Source organism: Gastrolobium bilobum, unplaced genomic scaffold (assembly GCF_033153095.1).
Source record: "Gastrolobium bilobum isolate Gb01-03AN ecotype WA unplaced genomic scaffold, APGP_CSIRO_Gbil_v1 utg37887, whole genome shotgun sequence".
Classification (NCBI taxonomy): Eukaryota; Viridiplantae; Streptophyta; class Magnoliopsida; order Fabales; family Fabaceae; genus Gastrolobium; species Gastrolobium bilobum.
Genome location: NW_026899366.1, coordinates 49,481 through 69,475, shown reverse-complemented (window position 1 = coordinate 69,475; position 19,995 = coordinate 49,481). Strand labels below are relative to the sequence as shown.

At 34.9% G+C, this 19,995-nt stretch overlaps 1 protein-coding gene across 1 annotated transcript; it reads left to right on the top strand.

The window, feature by feature from the left end:
- Window positions 1–5,813: 5,813 nt before the first annotated feature.
- LOC133289975 (glycosyltransferase-like KOBITO 1) lies at window positions 5,814–18,441 on the top strand. The gene is made up of 11 exons (XM_061488017.1): window positions 5,814–6,224; window positions 6,971–7,120; window positions 7,248–7,300; window positions 14,039–14,147; window positions 14,258–14,392; window positions 14,518–14,562; window positions 15,724–15,911; window positions 15,993–16,134; window positions 16,548–16,594; window positions 16,677–16,764; window positions 17,675–18,441. The coding sequence occupies exons 1-11, from the start codon at window positions 5,856–5,858 to the stop codon at window positions 17,954–17,956; spliced, it is 1,608 nt and encodes a 535-aa protein (XP_061344001.1). The 5' UTR covers window positions 5,814–5,855; the 3' UTR covers window positions 17,957–18,441.
- The last annotated feature ends 1,554 nt before the right edge of the window (window positions 18,442–19,995 follow it).

The window sequence follows — 19,995 nt, the reverse complement described above, 5'->3', positions numbered from 1 at the left end:
TTATATATATATATATATATATATATATATATATATATATATATTTTGGAATAACAATAAAATTGTTTCATGTGATTATAAAATCACGAATTCAAATTTTAAAAATATTTTTTATAAAATTATAAGAATAAAATTGCATATAATCTAACGTCGGAAACCTCTTTTGTCAGAAACCTTGTATAGGAGGATTTGTTATTTTTTAGGTGGGAACTTAAAATGCTATTGCACACTTGAGCTCATAATTCTGCATAGGTAGGTAACAGTTAGATATGTCATATGTGCAAAGCTGTCACATCAACAATTGTGCATATATAACCAAATAACTTTTGGCACTAGAATATATTGGAACACACAGTTTTACAATGTCAAACAAGTATAAGGAGACATTGGTAGGGACATGTGCATAATTGAATGTGTGTGTGACACCTAATGTGCAAATGGGCACAGAATGTGCGGAAGAAAACAAAGAAAAATTGGGTTATAAAGAGTGAAGACAGCTGTAAAAGGACCCAATGAGAGGAACTGTAATAATACATTGTCATCTCATCTTTTAATAAAGAGAGAGAAGATAGGTTTTGGTCGGTTATTTGAAAGCCAAATGCAGAGACTTTGTCACATTATAGTTTACTTTTAAATGACTTCTCATTATTGAACCATTGAATGAAAAAGATGTTTGTCTAATCAAAAATAGATTAACCAAGCAGGGTTTAGTTAGCTTTGTCTATCAAGGCCTAATCTCAATGATACGAACAACATTTTAGGGAAACAATTCTTGAAGCAAAACTCGGGAGTGTTTATCAAACTCTTTTGGGTTTATGTCATTTTCTATTTAATTAATTTTTATTTAGTATTTTTAAAATGTCCCTTACTTTAGAATCCAATTTATAGTCTACTATTAAAAAAATGTTACTCATTTAATAAGTTTCAAAAATATTTGTAACTGATATTAGACTAGTAATTATTATATTACTCTTACTTTTTGCAATCTATCTTTTTAAAAAATATTTATTGATCAGAACCATTTTTACATTTGGGCTGACCATGTGATTTTTTTCTACATAAATGGTTTGGAACCACCTTGAGTCAGACGAGCTTGCAGTTGGAGCAGCTTTAATCCATGGATTTTTAAAGGAACAAGATCTTTAGGAGATGAGGCAGCAAGTCTTTGTCATTAGTTCTTGTGGGTAGTTGTTTGTAGTGGTGTCTTAGTGATGAAGTAATATAGCTGTAACATTTAACACTTAGGAGCTTGATGAGATAGGCTTAAGATAGAGAAGATGTTGTAGTCTTTATTGACTGCAGTCTTTGTTTAAAGAAGAAGACTTTTGAGTGTTGACTTTATATACTGGGCTAATATTAATATCCAGATCATTTATGATTTCTTAAGATATGATATTCTTTTATATTTTCGTGTGTTAATATTTTATAGAAATCATATGAAAGGAAATAAATAAGTTTAGTAAATTTTTATTAACAAAATTTTGAATTCAAGAGAATAATTCTGGATAACTTTAACACATAAAATTACCTAACAAGTTAACATTTAAGGTTTATGGTTTATGATATTTATTTTTTTATTAAAAACAGTGATAATGTACAAAAAAAAAAGGTTTGATGCCAAAAAATTTATTGACATGGGTTTATTGAATATTTTCTTGATAAAAAAAAACGGTAAAAATTTAGGCATGCAAATTTTATATTGTGGTTTGTTAGTTCATCTTGATTATTGTTCATTATTATTGACTTTTATATTATTTAGGTATGTATAGAGTTAGATAACTTCGAGAAAAGCAATTTACTACTTAAGGTTTAATCAATTACATTAAGTCAGTGAATTGTAAATGGATAAAATATTTGATAGCCACATTAATAATAAGAGTGATATTAAACAAACTAAAATATTTTTAAATTAACTTGAATTAAAGTAAGAAATGTAAATAAAATAGGAGTGATAATTAAAAAATATTTTAGACAATTAGTTTGATTAAGAAAAAAAAAAGAATTTTAGAACAATTAAATAAATATTATATAAGTAGAAATAGAGATAATAAAGATATAGGAATAACGACACACGTTCCCGCATAGCACAATAGATTAGAAGATAACATTAACAAAAGAAAAAAAATTCTAAATGAAAAGGAAATTGCATTAATAACACAAACAGTTGAAAACGTCTAACGAGATTAATCAAATCAAAGACAACCAGTTTCCAACAAGGATTCTGAGTGTATTTAACTTCCAAAAGCAAAGTCCTTTATATAGAGAGAAGAGACAACGACTTAGTTAACTGTAACGGAAAAAAATAAAGTTCAAACCTGAAAAAGAAAAAGGAAATAAAGTTTGTTAATGACAAAAGGAAATCGTTTCGTTTCTTAATGGATTGGGCCCAGTGCTCATTCAGGTCAAACTGAGCTAAAGCAAATAAGCTGGGCCTTAAGCTTGTTATGGCGGGCCGAGGTTTCGAATCTAAATGGCATCTCTATTCAAATGACCCATATATTCATTCCTTCAACGATTTCCTTTCCCCTATTAGTGGAAAAGTGCATTAGAAACTGCGCTGTTAATTCGACGCACACACAAATATGAATTGCAAAATAGAAAAGAAGAAAAAAGGGTGAGAGAATATTGACAATGCCGATTTATGTTGATTCACCCGATGTAAGTTAAGTTCAGTTTGTTTATATTATATTTGTCTTAGTGTCACTCTTTACAAGTCACATATTTTTTAAGAAAATATAAATAGAAATTAGAAAATTTTAACGGTAACTATTCATAGACCCAAATTCAAAGTAAAATAAGGATCCTCATCAGAATACAAAATATTAGTTATACCATCAAGAAATATAGCACAGACATGGTCTTTTTCTGAAAATTTGCTTGTCAGACACGTATTCGACACGAACACGCTCGGACACGCGTCTGACACGCGGTCAATATTTGGGGACACGCAGTCAACTCTCAGACACGTTCCGACACGTTTTTCTAACACGCAGTCAACTTTTTCTGACACGCGGTTAAAGTTCGGACACGTTTTTTTTTTTTTTTTTAAATCTTAATTTTATTTTGTTAACTAAATATAAAAAAAATAATTTATAAATTAATTTTTTTGTTATAAAATTTGACATGAAAAATTAACAAAGTACGAAAAAATTATTTATATTTATATTTATATTATGAAATTTAAATATTTGATTGATTATATGACTTATTATGGACTCTTATATGTATTAAATATAAATTATATTATATATATTAAAAATTTTATTTAATATCAAAACGTGTCTCAACGTATCAAAATATAATATTTTTTAGAATTAACATGTCGGTGTGTCATGTGGTGTCACGTATCCATGCATCATAGCCATCAAGCGGGCGGGTAAAGATAAGAACCAAATGCCTATGGTAGTCTCCAAAAGCTTTACATTGAATTTCATACAAGTGACTTGACATCAACGTGACGTGATAGTGTTGAAAGTGTCAAGGTGTTGTTGTACATTGGTGGATCTGTTATAAGAGTATATAGTGATCACCAAGCGAAAAATGGCAAGGAAGGGGTGCCACACTATGTCATTCAAGAGAGGTGACTGTTTAATCCGAGAAAGTCATAATTAATGTTGTATATGTAAGTTAATAGAGTCTATAGAAGAGACAATAGTAAGGAAGCGTTTGGTAGCAGTTTTTTTCTCAAATAGCAAGGCAAATGGGATAGGGATTTGAAGCTGCCAGCGTTTGGTAGAAGATTTACAAAAAATCTCTTAGCAAAATTGAGTACCCAGGCAACGAAAATTTTGTGAAAAATAGCTATAGCTGCACTGTGTTGGAAACCCACATGGAAGGTGGTAATTTGTGGTTGAATGGGGAACAAAAGAATGAGCAGAAAATAATGTCCAAAATGACCCAAAGAGACTCAGAGTGAAAGTGTTCATTGTTTTTTCAGTTTCAAAATTTCCATGCCCATTTTCGTAATTCACACCAATTATTCCATCAATATTTTACTTTTTACCAAACATAGACTTTCAAAACTTAAACCAATTTTCGCCGTAATTTTTCACCTTATCAAACAACTTTTTTCTCATTTTTCTATCAAACTTATTTTCTCAATATTTTCCTAGTCATTACATTTCTCTAGTGAAAAAAAATATTTTCTCTACCAAACATTCCCTAAAGGATTACAGATTACTATGCACAAAAAAAAAAATGATTGAAGGCAACAAGGGTGATGCACTCGCGAACCTCCGTTGCCACAAGTGACTGCACTTGCAGTCACAAATTTTTGAAGATTTTTTTTTTTTTTTTCCATATTATTATGTGTTTCATTCATTTCTTATAGATCGCTCAACATTTGTTAACTAACAATGAGAATCTAAGCTCGTCAAATGCATCATAGTCTGTGATTCAGGACATGCATAAAGTGCTAAGTTTCAACATTGATGGTTACGATGATGACAATAGTCTTTGTTGAGATATATAGTCCCACATTGGTTGTATGTTCAACTAATGTGGAGTTTATAAGGCATTAGACACTCCCACCCTTCGAGCTAGTTTTGGGGTGGTGTATCCCAAGGTTCGTTACATGGTATCAGAGCCATTCGATCCTCGCCGCCCCCCACTTTCTTTCAAGTGAAATTTCTTTGTTTGCACAGGTAGGTGAGTCGCATTGTCCACACTTCAAGCCCAGTGGGCTCTCGTGTGAGGGGGCGTGTGCAGTTTATAAGGCCTTGGACACTCCTACCTTAGTGTATCCCAATGTTATTTACAATCTTACAACACTATATCATTCACAGTTAAATGGAAGAAATGAGTGAAACTGCATTGGTAAAGAGAAGGAAAACATGCACATGTATATTCATGGAGCCCCAAATGGGACTATTAAATAACACTTTTTTTTTATTATATTTTTTAATGCATTTAAAATTTTCTTTAGAAACAAATTTTTTACTTAATATAGAGATATAAATAATTTTTTTTTTACTTAAAATGTGTGCCTGTGCATATAGTGGCAATAAAGGAAGTTAGGGTTTAAAATGAATGCTTATATGAGGTTTAACTCTTTATTTATATAAATTGTTCACATTGGAGCATAAGAGTTTGGGCAAAATTCAAACTATTTTATGGATAAGGCTAATTCGTATTCGGATTAGGATTAGTCCGAGTTCTTATTGTCTAAAACATGAGACCCATGCTATAGATCTAGAACAGTGGCCTTGGGACACAACTTATTGACATGCGAAACATTCAAATTTGAAAATATTAATTAACTTGAAATAATTATACATTAATTAGTTCTCATAATTATTGTAATTTTTTTTGAAATATATTATATTTATTATTACCTTTTATTATCAATTTTGTTATTATTGAATCAAAATCAGATCATTGATTATAAAATAATATCAAGTGAGAACTTTATATTTGATTTTGACACAACAATAATAAAATTGATACAAGAAGTAGTAAGAAAAAGAAGAGTTTGGTACAAAATTGTTTTTAAGATTTTCGGAAAACTGAATATTTCTAAATTTTTAATTTTTAGATATTATTATAAATTGAATGTTTTCATCATATTGCTGAAAATCACAATTGTCTGATAAAAAAAATACGCCTCCAAGAGATTTATTTGCGTTTGTTCCCTTCATCTGAGCTTTTAAGTATTCTTAATGAAAAAAATTAAAGATGTGATAGAAAAATTAGAAAGAAAAAAAAAATTGTTTTCTGTTATACTTAAATACTCGGAAAAAAAATTAAAAATAAAGTAAAGCAGCTTCGACATCCTTGTTCCTTGTTTACTTCTTACACAGTCACCCAAGGTTTGTTTGCGTATGTGACTTGGTTTGGTGTGAACCACTGCATCAACCATGCCCGTGACCAACCACCACCACCACCTCCATGCTCCTCTTCGCTCCACCCCTTCTTCCTCTACTTTTTCATCATCATCTTCTTCTTCACATTCTTTCACCTCAAAGATCCTCCTTCTTCTCACTATTCTCCCTGTGTCCTTGGCAGCCATAGCATTCATCCTTCAATGGCGTGGTGGCATCACCGATCCAACCACCCTTTTGTCTCCTCCAGGTTCCCATCACTTCCCTGGTATGGACCCTTCTCCTCTTTCCCCTCTCTCCCATTCCTCTTCCTCTGACTGTGTGAATCTTGGACGCACCTCTTCCCCTTCCTTCCCTTACTACCATAACTGGAAGCTTGACTATGGAGCTAGTCTAAGGCCAAAGGTTTGTTCTTTCGTTGATTTGTTGACATGGGTTGGTTTCAATTTTGGGTTTTGTTTATTGGAAATTTGGGGTGTGCTAATTTGTCATTTGAAGCAAAAGGGTTCTCTTCTTGGTGGGTGTTTTGATTATAGATTTGATCCGTGCTGAGGTGGATTTTCAGTAGATTATGCAAGTTTTGGTGTGTGAGGTCATGTGATCTGTGTGTTTCATGGGTTGGTGTAGAAATTTTATTGGTCTGATTAATTACTTCTTCTTTTTTAATGAGAAGAATGAAGGTTGTTTCTAAAATTATGTCTGTGTTATTGTTCTTATTTTCAGGCAATTTTATTAGCACTAGCCTTTTACATCTTTAGAGATCTTATAGGAATTTTAATTCAAGATTTAATCCAAGATGAGTTGAATTTCTAGTAAATTATGTTAGTACTAGCGTATGATTTATGTGAATCTGCGTTTGTTGGGTTGTTTGTAAATTGAGTTAGTGTACAGATTTATTTTTGTTAATTGTAATTTTCGCTGTGAAAAATGAAGATTGTTTCTAAAAATATGTTTGACAGTTAGGGCTCTTATGTTTAAGCTATTTTATCAAGAGAAAGCCTTTTTTTTTTTCCATCAATTTTAGTATGAGAACTTGATTTACTTTATCTTTACAGATTTTATGGAAGTATTAGTATTGATTTACTTTATCTTTACAGATTTTATGGAAGTATTAGTATTGATTTGGTTCACATTTTCTTCTTGATATGTAGATTTGTGTTACGAGTAGCACATCAGCAGGGCTTGAGCAGATTCTACCTTGGATGTTTTATCATAAAGTAATTGGAGTGACAAACTTTTTTCTTTTTGTGGAGGGGAAGGCTGCTTCTCCTGAAGTATCAAAGGTCCTGCAATCAATTCCTGTAAGTAGACAAACTTATTCTTATATCCATCTCAGGAATCAGGATTCAATTCCTTTGATCTATTTTGCTTTCCTCCTTTCTCTTCCCTTATGATATTATTCTAATTTGGTTTATGTGATTTAACTAGGGTGTAAAGGTTATATATAGAACAAGAGAGCTGGAAGAACAACAGGCTAAGAGGTTAATTAATTTTACCATTTTATTACTGATTCTCATCCTTTGAATTGATTTTGTAATTTGCAATGGTAAATTGGTAATAATGTTCTATGTAGTTTCCCAATTTGCATTTAGATATGCAGGATGGTTTTCACCATAACAGTTTGATGTTTCAGTACCTCCATGATGACACTTCTAATTATTCAAGTTCATGCTTCTTTTATTGTTTGTGTTCATGCTCATTGCCATAAAACTTTATTTATTTTTCCTTGTCCATGTTATACTGTTTATATTATGTTAGCAGACCCCCAACAGTTAAGTAGTTATTTAGTTAGATGTTAACTTGAAAAAGGGTATTCTGATATATTTTAAAATTGTAAATAATGTGTACAAGGGATTCTCTATTTATAGAGAATATGTGACCTACTTTTAACCTAAAGGCCTTGGCCCAATACAACAAAGGGCTTGGCCCAATACAACAATAAACTAAATAATAACTAAATCAATATTATTTACAACACTCCCCCTCAAGCTGAGGAATAGATATTTATCATTCCCAGCTTGCTAGTAAGTTCTTGAAATCTATCTGAAGGAAGCCCCTTTGTTAATAGATCAGCTAATTGACGCCCAGTGGGAATGTATGGAGTGGTAATCAACCCGCTATCAAGTTTCTCTTTGATGAAATGGCGGTCGACCTCAATATGTTTAGTCCGATCATGTTGAACTGGATTATGAGCTATACAAATAGCGGACTTATTATCACATAGCAGCTTCATAGGTCTCTCACATTTTATTTTGAGATCATCAAGTACAATTTTCAGCCACAGTAACTCACAAATGCCTTGAGCCATAGCTCGAAATTCAGCTTCTGCACTTGATCTGGCAACCACATCTTGTTTCTTACTTCTCCATGTCACCAAGTTACCGCAAAGAAACATGCAATAACCAGTGGTAGAACGACGGTCAGTCATGGATCCAGCATAATCAGCATCTGTGTAGACTTCTAAAGATAGATTGCCATCACGTCGGAATAACAATCCTTTACCAGGAGTACCTTTGAGATACTGAAGAATTCTCTCTACAGCCTGCATGTGTTTTTCCTTTGGATTGTGCATAAACTGACTGACAACACTAACAGCATAAGCTAGGTCTGGTCTAGTATGGGTCAGATATATCAATTTCCCAACTAGCCGTTGATATTGTCCTTTATCAACTGGAGGACTCTCTTCTTCATAGCCCATCTTGTGATTCTGCTCAATAAGAGTATTAGAGGGTTTACACCCGAGCTTTCCTGCTTCTTTGAGAAGATCAAGAACATATTTCCTTTGGCTGATAAAAATTCCTTTGCTTGAATGAGCTACTTCTATCCCTAGGAAATATCTCAGTTTCCCAAGGTCTTTGACTTCGAACTCAGAGGCAAGCCGTGTCTGCAGAATCTGTCTCTCCACAAAATCATTACTTGTGATAATAATATCATCAACATATACAAAGAGCACAGTAAGCTTCCCGTTTTGGGAGTGCTTAAAGAAAAGAGTGTAATCTCCTTGACTCTGTCTATATCCTAAGGTCATCATAACCTTAGTAAACCTCCCAAACCAAGCACGAGGTGACTGCTTCAATCCATACAAGGCCTTTTTTAATCGACAAACTTTATTTTCCCCCTTCACAGAATCAAAACCAGGCGGGATTTCCATGTAGACTTCTTCTTCTAACTCACCATTGAGGAAAGCATTTTTCACATCAAATTGATTTATATCCCAATTGTAATGGGCAACAAGGGACAACAAGATTCTCACTGTATTCATTTTTGCAACTGGAGCAAAGGTTTCTTCATAATCAATGTCATAGGTTTGAGTGTAACCTTTGGCGACTAATCGAGCCTTGTATCTCTCAAGAGTGCCATCAGAATTATATTTTAGGGTATAAACCCATCTGCACCCTACTGCTTTCTTTCCGTTGGGTCTATCAATAACCTCCCATGTTTTATTTTTCTCCAACGCATTCATCTCCTCTTGCATGGCTTGAGCCCAATTCCCATCTCTCAAAGCTTCATGTATTGATTTTGGGATTGAAGTAGAATCTAGTGCTGAAACAAAGTTTTTGTGCTGCACAGAAAGATTAGCAGAGGAAACAAAATGGGAGATAGGGTATTGAGTACAAGAGGGACAGGAAGAACAAGATTTCTTGGAACAAGATCTTTTTCCTTTTCTTAAAGCAATGGGTAAATCATCAGAAGCAGTAGTAATTGGTAAGTCATCAGAAGTATCATGATCAGAAATATGAGATTCAAGACTTACCAGTGGTTCAGACGATTGAGGTTGCTGTTGAGGCAATGCGGGCTGTTTCCTTCTTTGATATACCAATTCAGGTGTTGCAATCTTCCGTATCTCTTGTGTACTTGATGTATCAGTCATAGGAGGATCAGTCACAGACACATTAGGAACAGGAACAAGAGGAAGAGACACTGACACAGGTGAAGGAGTAGACACTGAAGTTTCAAAGAAGGAAGGTGATGAGTCTTCTGGTGAATCATTCTTCCCCTGAAGATGAGGACCTTGGAAAAAGGACTCAGATTCCTGAAATGTAACATCCATAGAAACAAAAAATTTCCGACTTCCAGGGTGATAACACTTGTAGCCCTTCTTATCAGGAGCATTTCCAAGGAAGACACATTTAAGAGCCCTAGGATCCAACTTACTGCGATGCTGTTTATGAATATGAACAAAGACAACACACCCAAACACTCGAGGAGGAAGACTTTGCAAAGTTGGAATAGAAGAAAAAGAAGAAGTCATGGAGTGAATAGGACTTACATGATCGAGAACCTGAGTGGGTAGACGATTGATCAAGAATGCTGCAGTAAGAATGGCATCTCCCCAATAGCATTTGGGTACATGTGTTTGAAACAATAAGGCACGAGCAACTTCAAGAAGGTGACGATTTTTCCTTTCAGCAACCCCATTTTGTTGAGGGGTGTCTACACATGTAAGTTCATGAATCATACCTTGATTTTGTATAAATTGGGAAAAAGAGTGATTGACATATTCAGTACCATTATCTGTCCTTAGTCTTTTGATTTTTTTACAAAATTGAGTCTCAATCATTTTATAAAATTGAAAGAACAGTTTTGGTACCTCAGACTTTTCATGCATTAAGTAAACCCAAGTTACACGAGTGCAATCATCAATAAAAGAAACAAACCATTTATTTCCAGAAGAATGAGGGACCTTAGAAGGACCCCAAACATCAGAATGAATAAGATCAAAAGGTTCAACACTTTTAGTAATACTAGAAGGGAAAGACACACGATGATGCTTAGCAAACTCACAAACATCACAATGATAAGACTCAACAGACTTAGACAAAAACAAAGACGGAAATAAAGACTTGAGTAAACTAAATGGAGGATGTCCCAAGCGCTTATGATGAAGCCAAATCAGAGAATCAGCAGTTGACTGGCCATGTGACAGTAAGATGTGATCCTTAACATGAGTTGCAGGAGATTGTGACACCAGATAATACAGCCCACCTTGCTCTTTAGCACCCCCAATCGTCTTCCCTGTGGCGAGATCCTGAAAAACACAGTGAGTAGGAAAGAAGGTTACAGTGCAATTTAAATCTTTTGTAATTTTATGAATAGAAAGAAGATTAGTAGAAAGTTTAGGGACATGAAGAGCATCTTTGAGATGTAAGGAAGGCTGTAATTTTATGTTACCAGAACCCGCAACTGATGTATGGGAGCCATCAGCTACGGCTATCGTATGAGTGCCAATGGTAGGGTTATAAGAAACAAAGGGGTCAGCACAACAAGCCATATGATCAGTAGCACCAGAATCAACAACCCAAGAATGTTTAAAATCAATACATGAAGTAAGAAAAGAAGAAATTTTGGAGCTCATACCAGTCATAGCCAAATCACTAGTACCAGATGGCTTACTCAGAGAATCAAGTATGGTTCGAAGTCGTTCCAACTCATCTGGACGAAATGCAGGTTGGGTCTCATTAGGTGTAGGAGCTATATCAGAAGAAGTAAAATGCGCTTGACCACGCATCCTTGCCATCTTTTCTAAGACAGTTTGTTTTCCATGGAGGCGATAGCATAGATCCTTGATATGACCTGTTCTTTTACAATAAGAACACCAGCGATCATCTTTCTTAGGTCTAGAAGATGCTCCATCAGAATATTTTGGAAAGGAACTCCTGTAAGTAGAACCATCTTTTTTTGTTGAAATCATAGCAGACCCATCAGTGGGTTTAGAAGCAGCACCATCTTTTGATGATAACATGACAGATTTATCAGGGTTCATCATAACACCCCGACGATTCTCCTCTCCCCGAACAGTATTGAAAACAGCAGAAAGGGATGGAAAAGTTTCTTTGCCAAGTATCTGAACCCGAATAGGATCATACTCGGAATTCAAACCAGCAAGAAAATCAAAAATACGCTCATTTTCTACCTCCTTGGCTAAAGCAGTAGCATCTGCAGTACATTTCATCTTCAAACTCTGAAATTGATCAAGTTCAGTCCATAACTCCTTCAAGGTGCCATAGTACTCAGTCACGGATAAAGAATCTTGTTTTGTAGTGAATATTTTATTGCGCAATTCATAGCGCGCAGCCATATCCTGTTTCAAGGAATAAGTGGAGCGGACAGTTTCCCAAATCTCCATAGCAGAAGACAAGAACATACAATGACGACCCACTTCAGGAGTCATCGAATTCCACAACCAAGTCATGATAAGAGAATCCTTATTATCCCAAACAGCAAAATCGGGATCCGTGGCAGCAGGAGCAGGGCCATCAAGATGAGCAATCTTATTGCGACTCTTGATGGTAGTACGAATGAACTGAGACCATGACAAATAATTTGATCCGTCAAATCGATAACTCTGATGTAGATTTGGAAGATCATTGTGACCAAGAGGGGTCACCACAGATGAGGTAGAATTTTTTTCAGATAAGTTTAGAGTTGAATCACCGTCGGAAGCGGCCATACTGCAAAACAACTCAAGGAATAGTACTAAGAAGCCAAAAAATCACGAAAAATTACCAAACGAGGTCCGATCAAAGAGGTGAGCACAGATCCAGAACGAGATTGGAGAGTCGGTCAAGACTGCACCGGTCCGCAGCCAATAGCAACCGTCACGCGCTGTCACGCGCCGGTGAAGCTGGCGGCGCGTGAGATTCACGCGCAGGGAAAGAAGCGGCGCGTGGAGGCGCGTTTGACGTTCGATCGGGCTGGGCTTTTCAGGCGAAGGTCGTCCAAGGGTTGCGAACCTATCTGGGGCTGATCGGAGTTGAATGGCCGCCAAAAAGAAGGTCAATCGCGATGAACAATGTTCTTGGTTAGTGAAAAACGCTTCTGTTTGGAGGTGACGTGGAACGGTTCAGTTTGGGGTCTTGTTATTGAGGAAGATGAGAGAAAAACAAAGAGAAGCAATGATCTCTCGGTCCAAGAGGTCCCTGGAAAATTTTTCCGGTGGCGGCTGATGGCAGCGAGAGATGGAAAACAAAAAAAGGGTTTCGTAGGCGCGGAAGCAGAGCCCTCAAGATCGAGAGCTCTGATACCAACTTGAAAAAGGGTATTCTGATATATTTTAGAATTGTAAATAATGTGTACAAGGGATTCTCTATTTATATAGAATATGTGACCTACTTTTAACCTAAAGGCCTTGGCCCAATACAACAAAGGGCTTGGCCCAATACAACAATAAACTAAATAATAACTAAATCAATATTATTTACAACATGTTAGAACAGTTAGCTAGTTAGAGAGAGAGAGAGAAATAACAGGATATAAATAATAGGTGGTAAATAAAAGATATCAGTTTTGTTTTGGGAAAAGAGGATGGTCTTCCTCCACAAAAGTGCTCCTTGAACCTGGAGGTATCCAAATGATCTCCCTGTCGCAACCTCCCTCCCCAATCCATTGAACTGTTTCGCATTTAGTTGTTGATCCAGAATATAGACTGGTTGATCCCTTTGGGATTCCCCTCTTTGGTTGTCTTTGGTTGCAACAGTCTTGTTCCTTTTTCCATACCCCGAATGGTTGACCTAAATCATACTCCGGTTGGAACCGTTTGATCATGCATTTCATGAAGGTCCACCAAGTCGCATTTAGATTGTGTCATTTCCACCAGAGCCACCAGCTTAAAGCACAACCTCTTGGAGCCTTCACAGGCATTGGTAGCTTCTCAGCCTCTGGTGTTCATGCAGCACTGAAGTGCTGCTCCATGCTGATCAACTTCCCATATGCCTCCACTCCTTCAAATGTTGGAATCATATTAAAAATTCAGTATCCACAGCTCCCAGATCTGGAACTTTGATACCAGTTAATAGGAAATGGACCAGAAAATAGTAAAAAACAGGTAGAAAGACATAACTTTTATTGAATATCACTATTCTCCCTAGTTTTGAATCAAGGTGATTGCAGAATCAAGTGGGAAGATGAAAAAGAATGAATACAGAGAATTAACTCTCCTAACCCTTGGAAATTCGAGTCCTGGCTCTCCCTCCCAACCTATTTTCGCAATACCAAAAATGGTCTCTGTTATTTCCCTCATACTGTTCGTATCCTTTTAGGTCTCTCTAACGATCTAACTGTTTTAACTAACTAACTAACTGTTTGGGTTCTGCTAACTTATTATTGAAGTATACTTTAGCTCTCTTATCTTCAGGATACGTAGGTATTGTTGTTCTAATTCTTCAGTTTCCAAAAAATAGTTTTGTTATACTAATTATTTATATGGTTGGTTGCATCAGCCGTATTTGGAACGAGACATGGCTGGCAGGTTTCTTTTATAAGCCATGCAATTATGAACTTTTTGTGAAGCAATCCCTCAATATGGAGATGGCTATTGTTATGGCAAGGGTATGACAACTGTTTTGTTGTACAATTTCTTTTTCCTCAGTTTTTTTAATTATTATGTGTTGGTGCCTATTTGGTTGATCAACACAATGCTGTGCATGTTGAAATGTCAGGATGCTGATATGGACTGGATTCTTCATCTTGATACTGATGAATTAATACACCCGGCTGGTGCTCGGGAGTATTCTTTAAGGCAGTTGCTTCTTGATGTTCCAGGAAATGTTGATATGGTCATATTTCCTAACTATGTGAGTAGAATCTGCATATTCTCCTTAGTTGCATAGGGTTCATGTATATCTCATGGAACTGGAAAAGATATGGCTGTTTTGTTAGCTTTAATGTTATAACTAATGCTGATGTCTTTGTCTTTTAGGAGAGCAGTGTTGAGCGAGATGATATCAAAGAACCTTTCAGTGAGGTAAGAGTTGAAAGCTGTACATGATCCTTGCCAAAAGTGTTTAGCTTATTAAGTTGCAGAGAACCTGAAATAAACAGTTTGTCATTGATGTAATTATATCAGGCTCATTAATTATATATATGTGAATCTCCTGAATATTCTGTTTCTTTTCTTCAACCAGCTGTGCTGAATTTTTAGTTGTCCACAAGTAAGCATGCTTTCATTAAGAGAAAGCAATGGATTCTCTTATCAGTAAATCTGATCTGCTTTATCTTGTTGACAATGCTGGTTTTACTGAACTTTTTTGTGAGTATCTGAGTATGAAGAATCACAAAAAGAATATGACATATGTACCTATCTTTTAGTTTCTTGACTGTAATGTTCAAAAGCTCTATTGTCTATGCGATACTAGTTTTATGGTTTAATTGAGGTACATGCGAATGAGTTAAGAGTTCGAGATTTATTACCCAAACTGGTGCTTCAGGGCCGTGTACTTTAGAGTTAACAATTACTTAATGGTTGAGATGTTGTAATGACAAATATTTATTGCTGGATTGAGCATCATATAAGAGTTTTTTTGGCTGACTTGAGACTTCGTTGAGTGAGATGGAGAACTATTTAGAAGCTTTTAATCGTTGAAAATGTTAACAAAAAAGACATTGATACAAGGAGCTAAAAATTAAGAATTGATGATGCATTACCAGGCATTGGAACATATTAGAAAAAGTTTAACTAAAAATAAAACTACCAAACCCGATTTTTTTTCCCTCAAAGTAAATAACTGGATATGTGATCAGCACATTACAGAGTGAACTTGGCATTGAGTCTTGGAGGCTCGCACATCTCTTAGGCAATGAACTTGAGTTTCTTTAATCCAATTGTGTGATAAGAAAGAGCAGGGGTTTCGTCTGCCTTTGTAAGTATTGGCAAATATTTTATATGCTAGAATGAGTATTTCAGTGTTCTCTATTTCATGGTTGCCTCAGTCAAACAAGGTTTATATTTTGGGGTTGAAAACCTTGTGGGATGCTTTGATTTTCTTATAACATGCAGTTGCATGTGTTTGTGTTTTGGCTGAATTTACAAGATGTGTGTGCAGGATTTTTCTGTGGTTCTGTTCTGATTTGATGTTTGCATGTTTTGACGTTGATTGTTCTCTTTTCTCCTTATCTGTCAAAGCAGGTATCAATGTTTAAGAAGAATTATGATCATCTTCCAAAAGATACATACTTTGGCATGTATAAAGATTCTGTACGTGGCAATCCAAACTACTTCCTGACTTATGGAAATGGAAAATCAGTTGCCAGGATACAAGATCATCTTCGGCCTAATGGTGCACACAGATGGCATAATTATATGAAAACTCCAAAGTATAGTATTATTTCATAAAACATATTTGTATCCCTTGACTTTTTAATTAGTGCCATGATGGTTCTTCTGAATTATGCTAGTGAAATCAAATTGGAAGAGGCTGCTGTTTTACATTACACATACGCCAAATTCTCAGACTTAACTTCTAGACGTGATCGATGTGGTTGCAAACCTACAAAAGAAGACGTCAAAAGATGCTTCATGTTGGAATTTGACAGATCTGTGAGTTTCAGGAATTTTTTTCTTATTCTTTCACCTTCTGTCCTATTCAATGATCCACTTTGATTGCGTAGCAGAAAACAGGATTTGTTTTGCTGGTATATAGTTATTTTACTAAAGCTTGGTTGTTTCTAAGTGGATTTTTTTAGAAGTTATTTTTTCTAGTATGAGACTTGTATAATGGCAAGGTTGATGCCTTGTGACCTGGTGGTCACGGGTTCTAGTTGTAGAAATAGCCTTCCTGCTCATGGAGTAAGGCTTTCTACAGCCGACCATCTTCAGATCCAACACTGTTTGGAGCTTCATGCACTGAGCTATCCTTTTTCTATTTTCTGGTGTGGAAGTAAAGTGTTAACTCCTTTTTAAAAAATATTTTTTCTCATAAGCACTTATCAAGTAGACTTCATCAATTTCAGGCATTCATCATTGCTTCAACTGCGACTGAAGATGAAATGATGAAGTGGTATGTTGGCTTCAATTCTTCATATACATTTATGGTCTATCTGCCCCGTGTTTTAACCATTATATATTGATCTTTGTTCCAGGTATCATGAGCATGTTGTGTGGGGTGATAAAGACCTGAAGATTAAACTGTTGAGGAAGGGAATATTGACTCGCATATATGCTCCTATGGTGAGTGTTAAGAATTATAAGTTCAGGGTTACAGAAGAGAAAAAAGTGAAATATTGCTAATGGTAGTAAACTGAAAATATTAGTGATAGGACGTAAAATGATACAATACCCTAACCTAATACCCCTATTTATGCTGATAATTAGGTCAAATACTGGTATTACTAGTGCAAGTCCAAGCTCACTAACAATAACCCTAATATCTTAGCACTCCCGCTCAAGTAGCTTGTGCTTGTTACAACCCACAAACAGAAAATAAAGAAACGCCAATCTTCCGAAAAATATTCACAATCCATCTCAATCTGCAAACATAGACAACTGATATTCCCCCTAAAGCAAAATCTTGGTAGACAGCTCTTGGAAGTCTTCGACCTTTCTCATAGCCCATTGACCTTCATCTAGCTTCTCCTTGGTGCACATCCTAAGCAAACAACGCAGCGTTGAAGGCTTTCGATCTTTCTAGACCTTCAAGCTGGTCTATGGACCTAGGTCAGTCTCATACCACCCAGTAATGCAAAGGGGTCCTTATTAGAGTCCAAATTCTTCAGCTGAAATGTGAAAAATCATAGATAAGGAAAGGATATAATAAAGAAAATGGTATGGAAATAGACAAGATACTCACACGTAACATGAAGAGAAAGTTGGCTAAAATTTGTCCTGGTGGGTTGTGGGAAAAACATTTGGGCAAGTGATTTAATTATACTGTGTGTCTTTTGCTCCCTTGCCAAACTTTTCAAAATGAGTCACTTAGATAGAGCAATGACTCAGCGTATTAGAGATAGATCAAGTGAGAACTTCTTTCTAGATTGTAGAACTACTTCGACATTTTTTTATTCTTTTTATCCTTTTGAATGGATTTTTTTTTTTTTTTTTTTATAGTTTCAAACTCATTTCCTCATGTACATTTGTTCAGGTCATAATACAAAGTTTGAGGGAATCTGGAGTCTTCAGTTCTGTCATTGCATCTGCCCCAACACTTTCCAAAGAAATTTTTTTGCTGTCAATTAATGGTAGTAACTCAACAAGAGCTGTTGCCTCTGTATCCCTCCCTTCCAGAAAGATTGGAAGAACCAAAGAATCTCAAGCAACCATAAGGAAAGTTTTGGATATTGAATCTGCTGCATTTCATGAAGTGGCTGTACCACCACTGTCTCCACCAGGAGTAGATGATAATAACCTCAATTCACACTCTTGATGAATCTCAGAGCAACCTTCCTTCCTCCTCCCATTTTAGCATTTCGTTTGTCCTGTGATATGCAGCAGTGGAAGAATCTTTAGAAGAGCAAGTTGGGTGCTTTTTCTGGTGATCTAAGCTTTAAATATATTTGATGCTTGATTGCTGTCCAAGTGCCACATATTTGTGGTCAGTGACTTGTTTTGGGGTTGGATGGCCCTTGATGAAAATAGTTTGATATCTTGTTTCAGCCATTTTTTCTGTACAGAAAACTATGTGCCACCTTGTGTGTAATTCTTTTTTATGCCTTTTCACATCCAGAACTAAAATTGTGACTAGGATAGTAGGATTTGATCACACTCATTTCAATTATTTTTTTTGTATCATATATTCAATTATGTCGAAGCATATGTAAAGTTATTAGCCAACCATGACATGCTATTGGTGAGTGTGGAGTATTTCTTGTTTCCCTAGTGCTAGTAATATTCGTAGTCATATTATAAGAAGTCAGAACCGTATTGTTGATCCTGTCACAGCTGTGTTTGACAATTGGTCTTCTTTTCTTTTTTTTCTTTTTTTTTAATGTTATAGCTGGGTCATATGGTTTAACTGAAAAAGAGTTATCAATATGTTGCATTTTTCCGAGGTCCACGAGAACCGGAAACAAAGCTTATTATCATTAATTAGCACATACATCTCTAAGGATATTAACAACGTTATAAATAATAGTTGATAGTATAGTAAAGATTTAATCTTTTCATTTATAAATGTATTGATATTGATACTAGTCGATAGTTAAGACTCAACTTTTAATAACTTGAATTGCTTGTTATTTTGTCGGGTCTTGTCAAACAAGTTCACCTTGTTATAAGGGGTATGTCATATTTATAAAAAATTTGTTTATAAATTTTTATAAACTACACTATCTTTTTCTGGAAGAACATTAGATTATAGTTTCTTCTGGGAGAAGATAGTATAATTTGTAAAAATTTGTAAAAAAAAATTGTAAACGGATCATTCCACCGGCCAGTTTAAAGGGTTTGATGTTTTTCACATTCTAAGAAATAATTTTATTTTTTATACACATAAAAAAATATGTAGAATCCATGTGGAATTATATAAAAAAAAGATAGAGAAAAAGAATATATGAATTTTATATATTTTTATATATGAATAAGAAATAATTTTATCTCCTTCAATATGAGAGACATTAAAGGATTTAATATATCTATCTATAATTTCTTTTATTTTACGGCTTAGAGTCTAAACACCATCAACCCATTAAACCCATTTGCTTCTTGCAAAGATTTTATTAAAGGCAAAGAATACGAAAGGGAGTTGGTTCAAATGATAGATACTTGATTCTCCTTAAGTAAGATTTTAAGTTAAAGTTTTTGTGAATGTAAAAAATTATTTTTGAAAGAGCTAGTCTCATTATGATGTGAATATTTCGGCTCGAATAGGATTACCTCCGCAAAGAATATATGTGATTTATCCAAAAGAAAAAGGCAAAAAAAGATAGAATATCACCTCGATTGAATATTAAAATTAAGAACAAAGTATTTTCTAGGTCCTCAATAAAAATCATGGGGCTCATTTTAATCCCTTAGAGAAAAAAATCGACTTGTGATTTTTTTGAAATTCAAAATAGAACTATGTTAGTACTTTTGAGGAACTAATGTAGGTTTTTCTTAAATTTATGAAGGACCACAATTTCGACTAAGTGGGTCTATTTTAAATTTCAGAGAGATCATAAGTCGATTTTTTTAAGGGATTAAAATGGACTCCGTAATATTTGTTGAGAACCCAAAATGTATTTTACTCTAAAATTAAATTATAAGTGCGAACATTGCATTTTGTCTACAAAAAAAAATCAGTGTTGAATCATATTAGTTTAAGGGAAAAATGTTTGTCATTTTAAATGACATAACTTATGTCATTTCACTCTCACAAAGAAGTGAGACATACACTTTTATATTTTTTTGTTCACCCTCTCTCCTCCTTTATCTATTTCTATCTCTCACTTAAAATGACACAACTTTAAATCCTTTAAAATGATA

What these genes read in the sequence shown, in the direction of transcription:
- LOC133289975 (XM_061488017.1), top strand. Translation starts at nt 5,856, where the DNA reads ATGCCCGTGACCAACCACCACCACCACCTCCATGCTCCTCTTCGCTCC. An exon ending in GAAGAACAACAGGCTAAGAG is followed by an intron (nt 7,301 to 14,038) that starts GTTAATTAATTT and finishes TGGTTGCATCAG; the next exon opens with CCGTATTTGGAACGAGACAT. An exon ending in TGGCTATTGTTATGGCAAGG is followed by an intron (nt 14,148 to 14,257) that starts GTATGACAACTG and finishes TTGAAATGTCAG; the next exon opens with GATGCTGATATGGACTGGAT.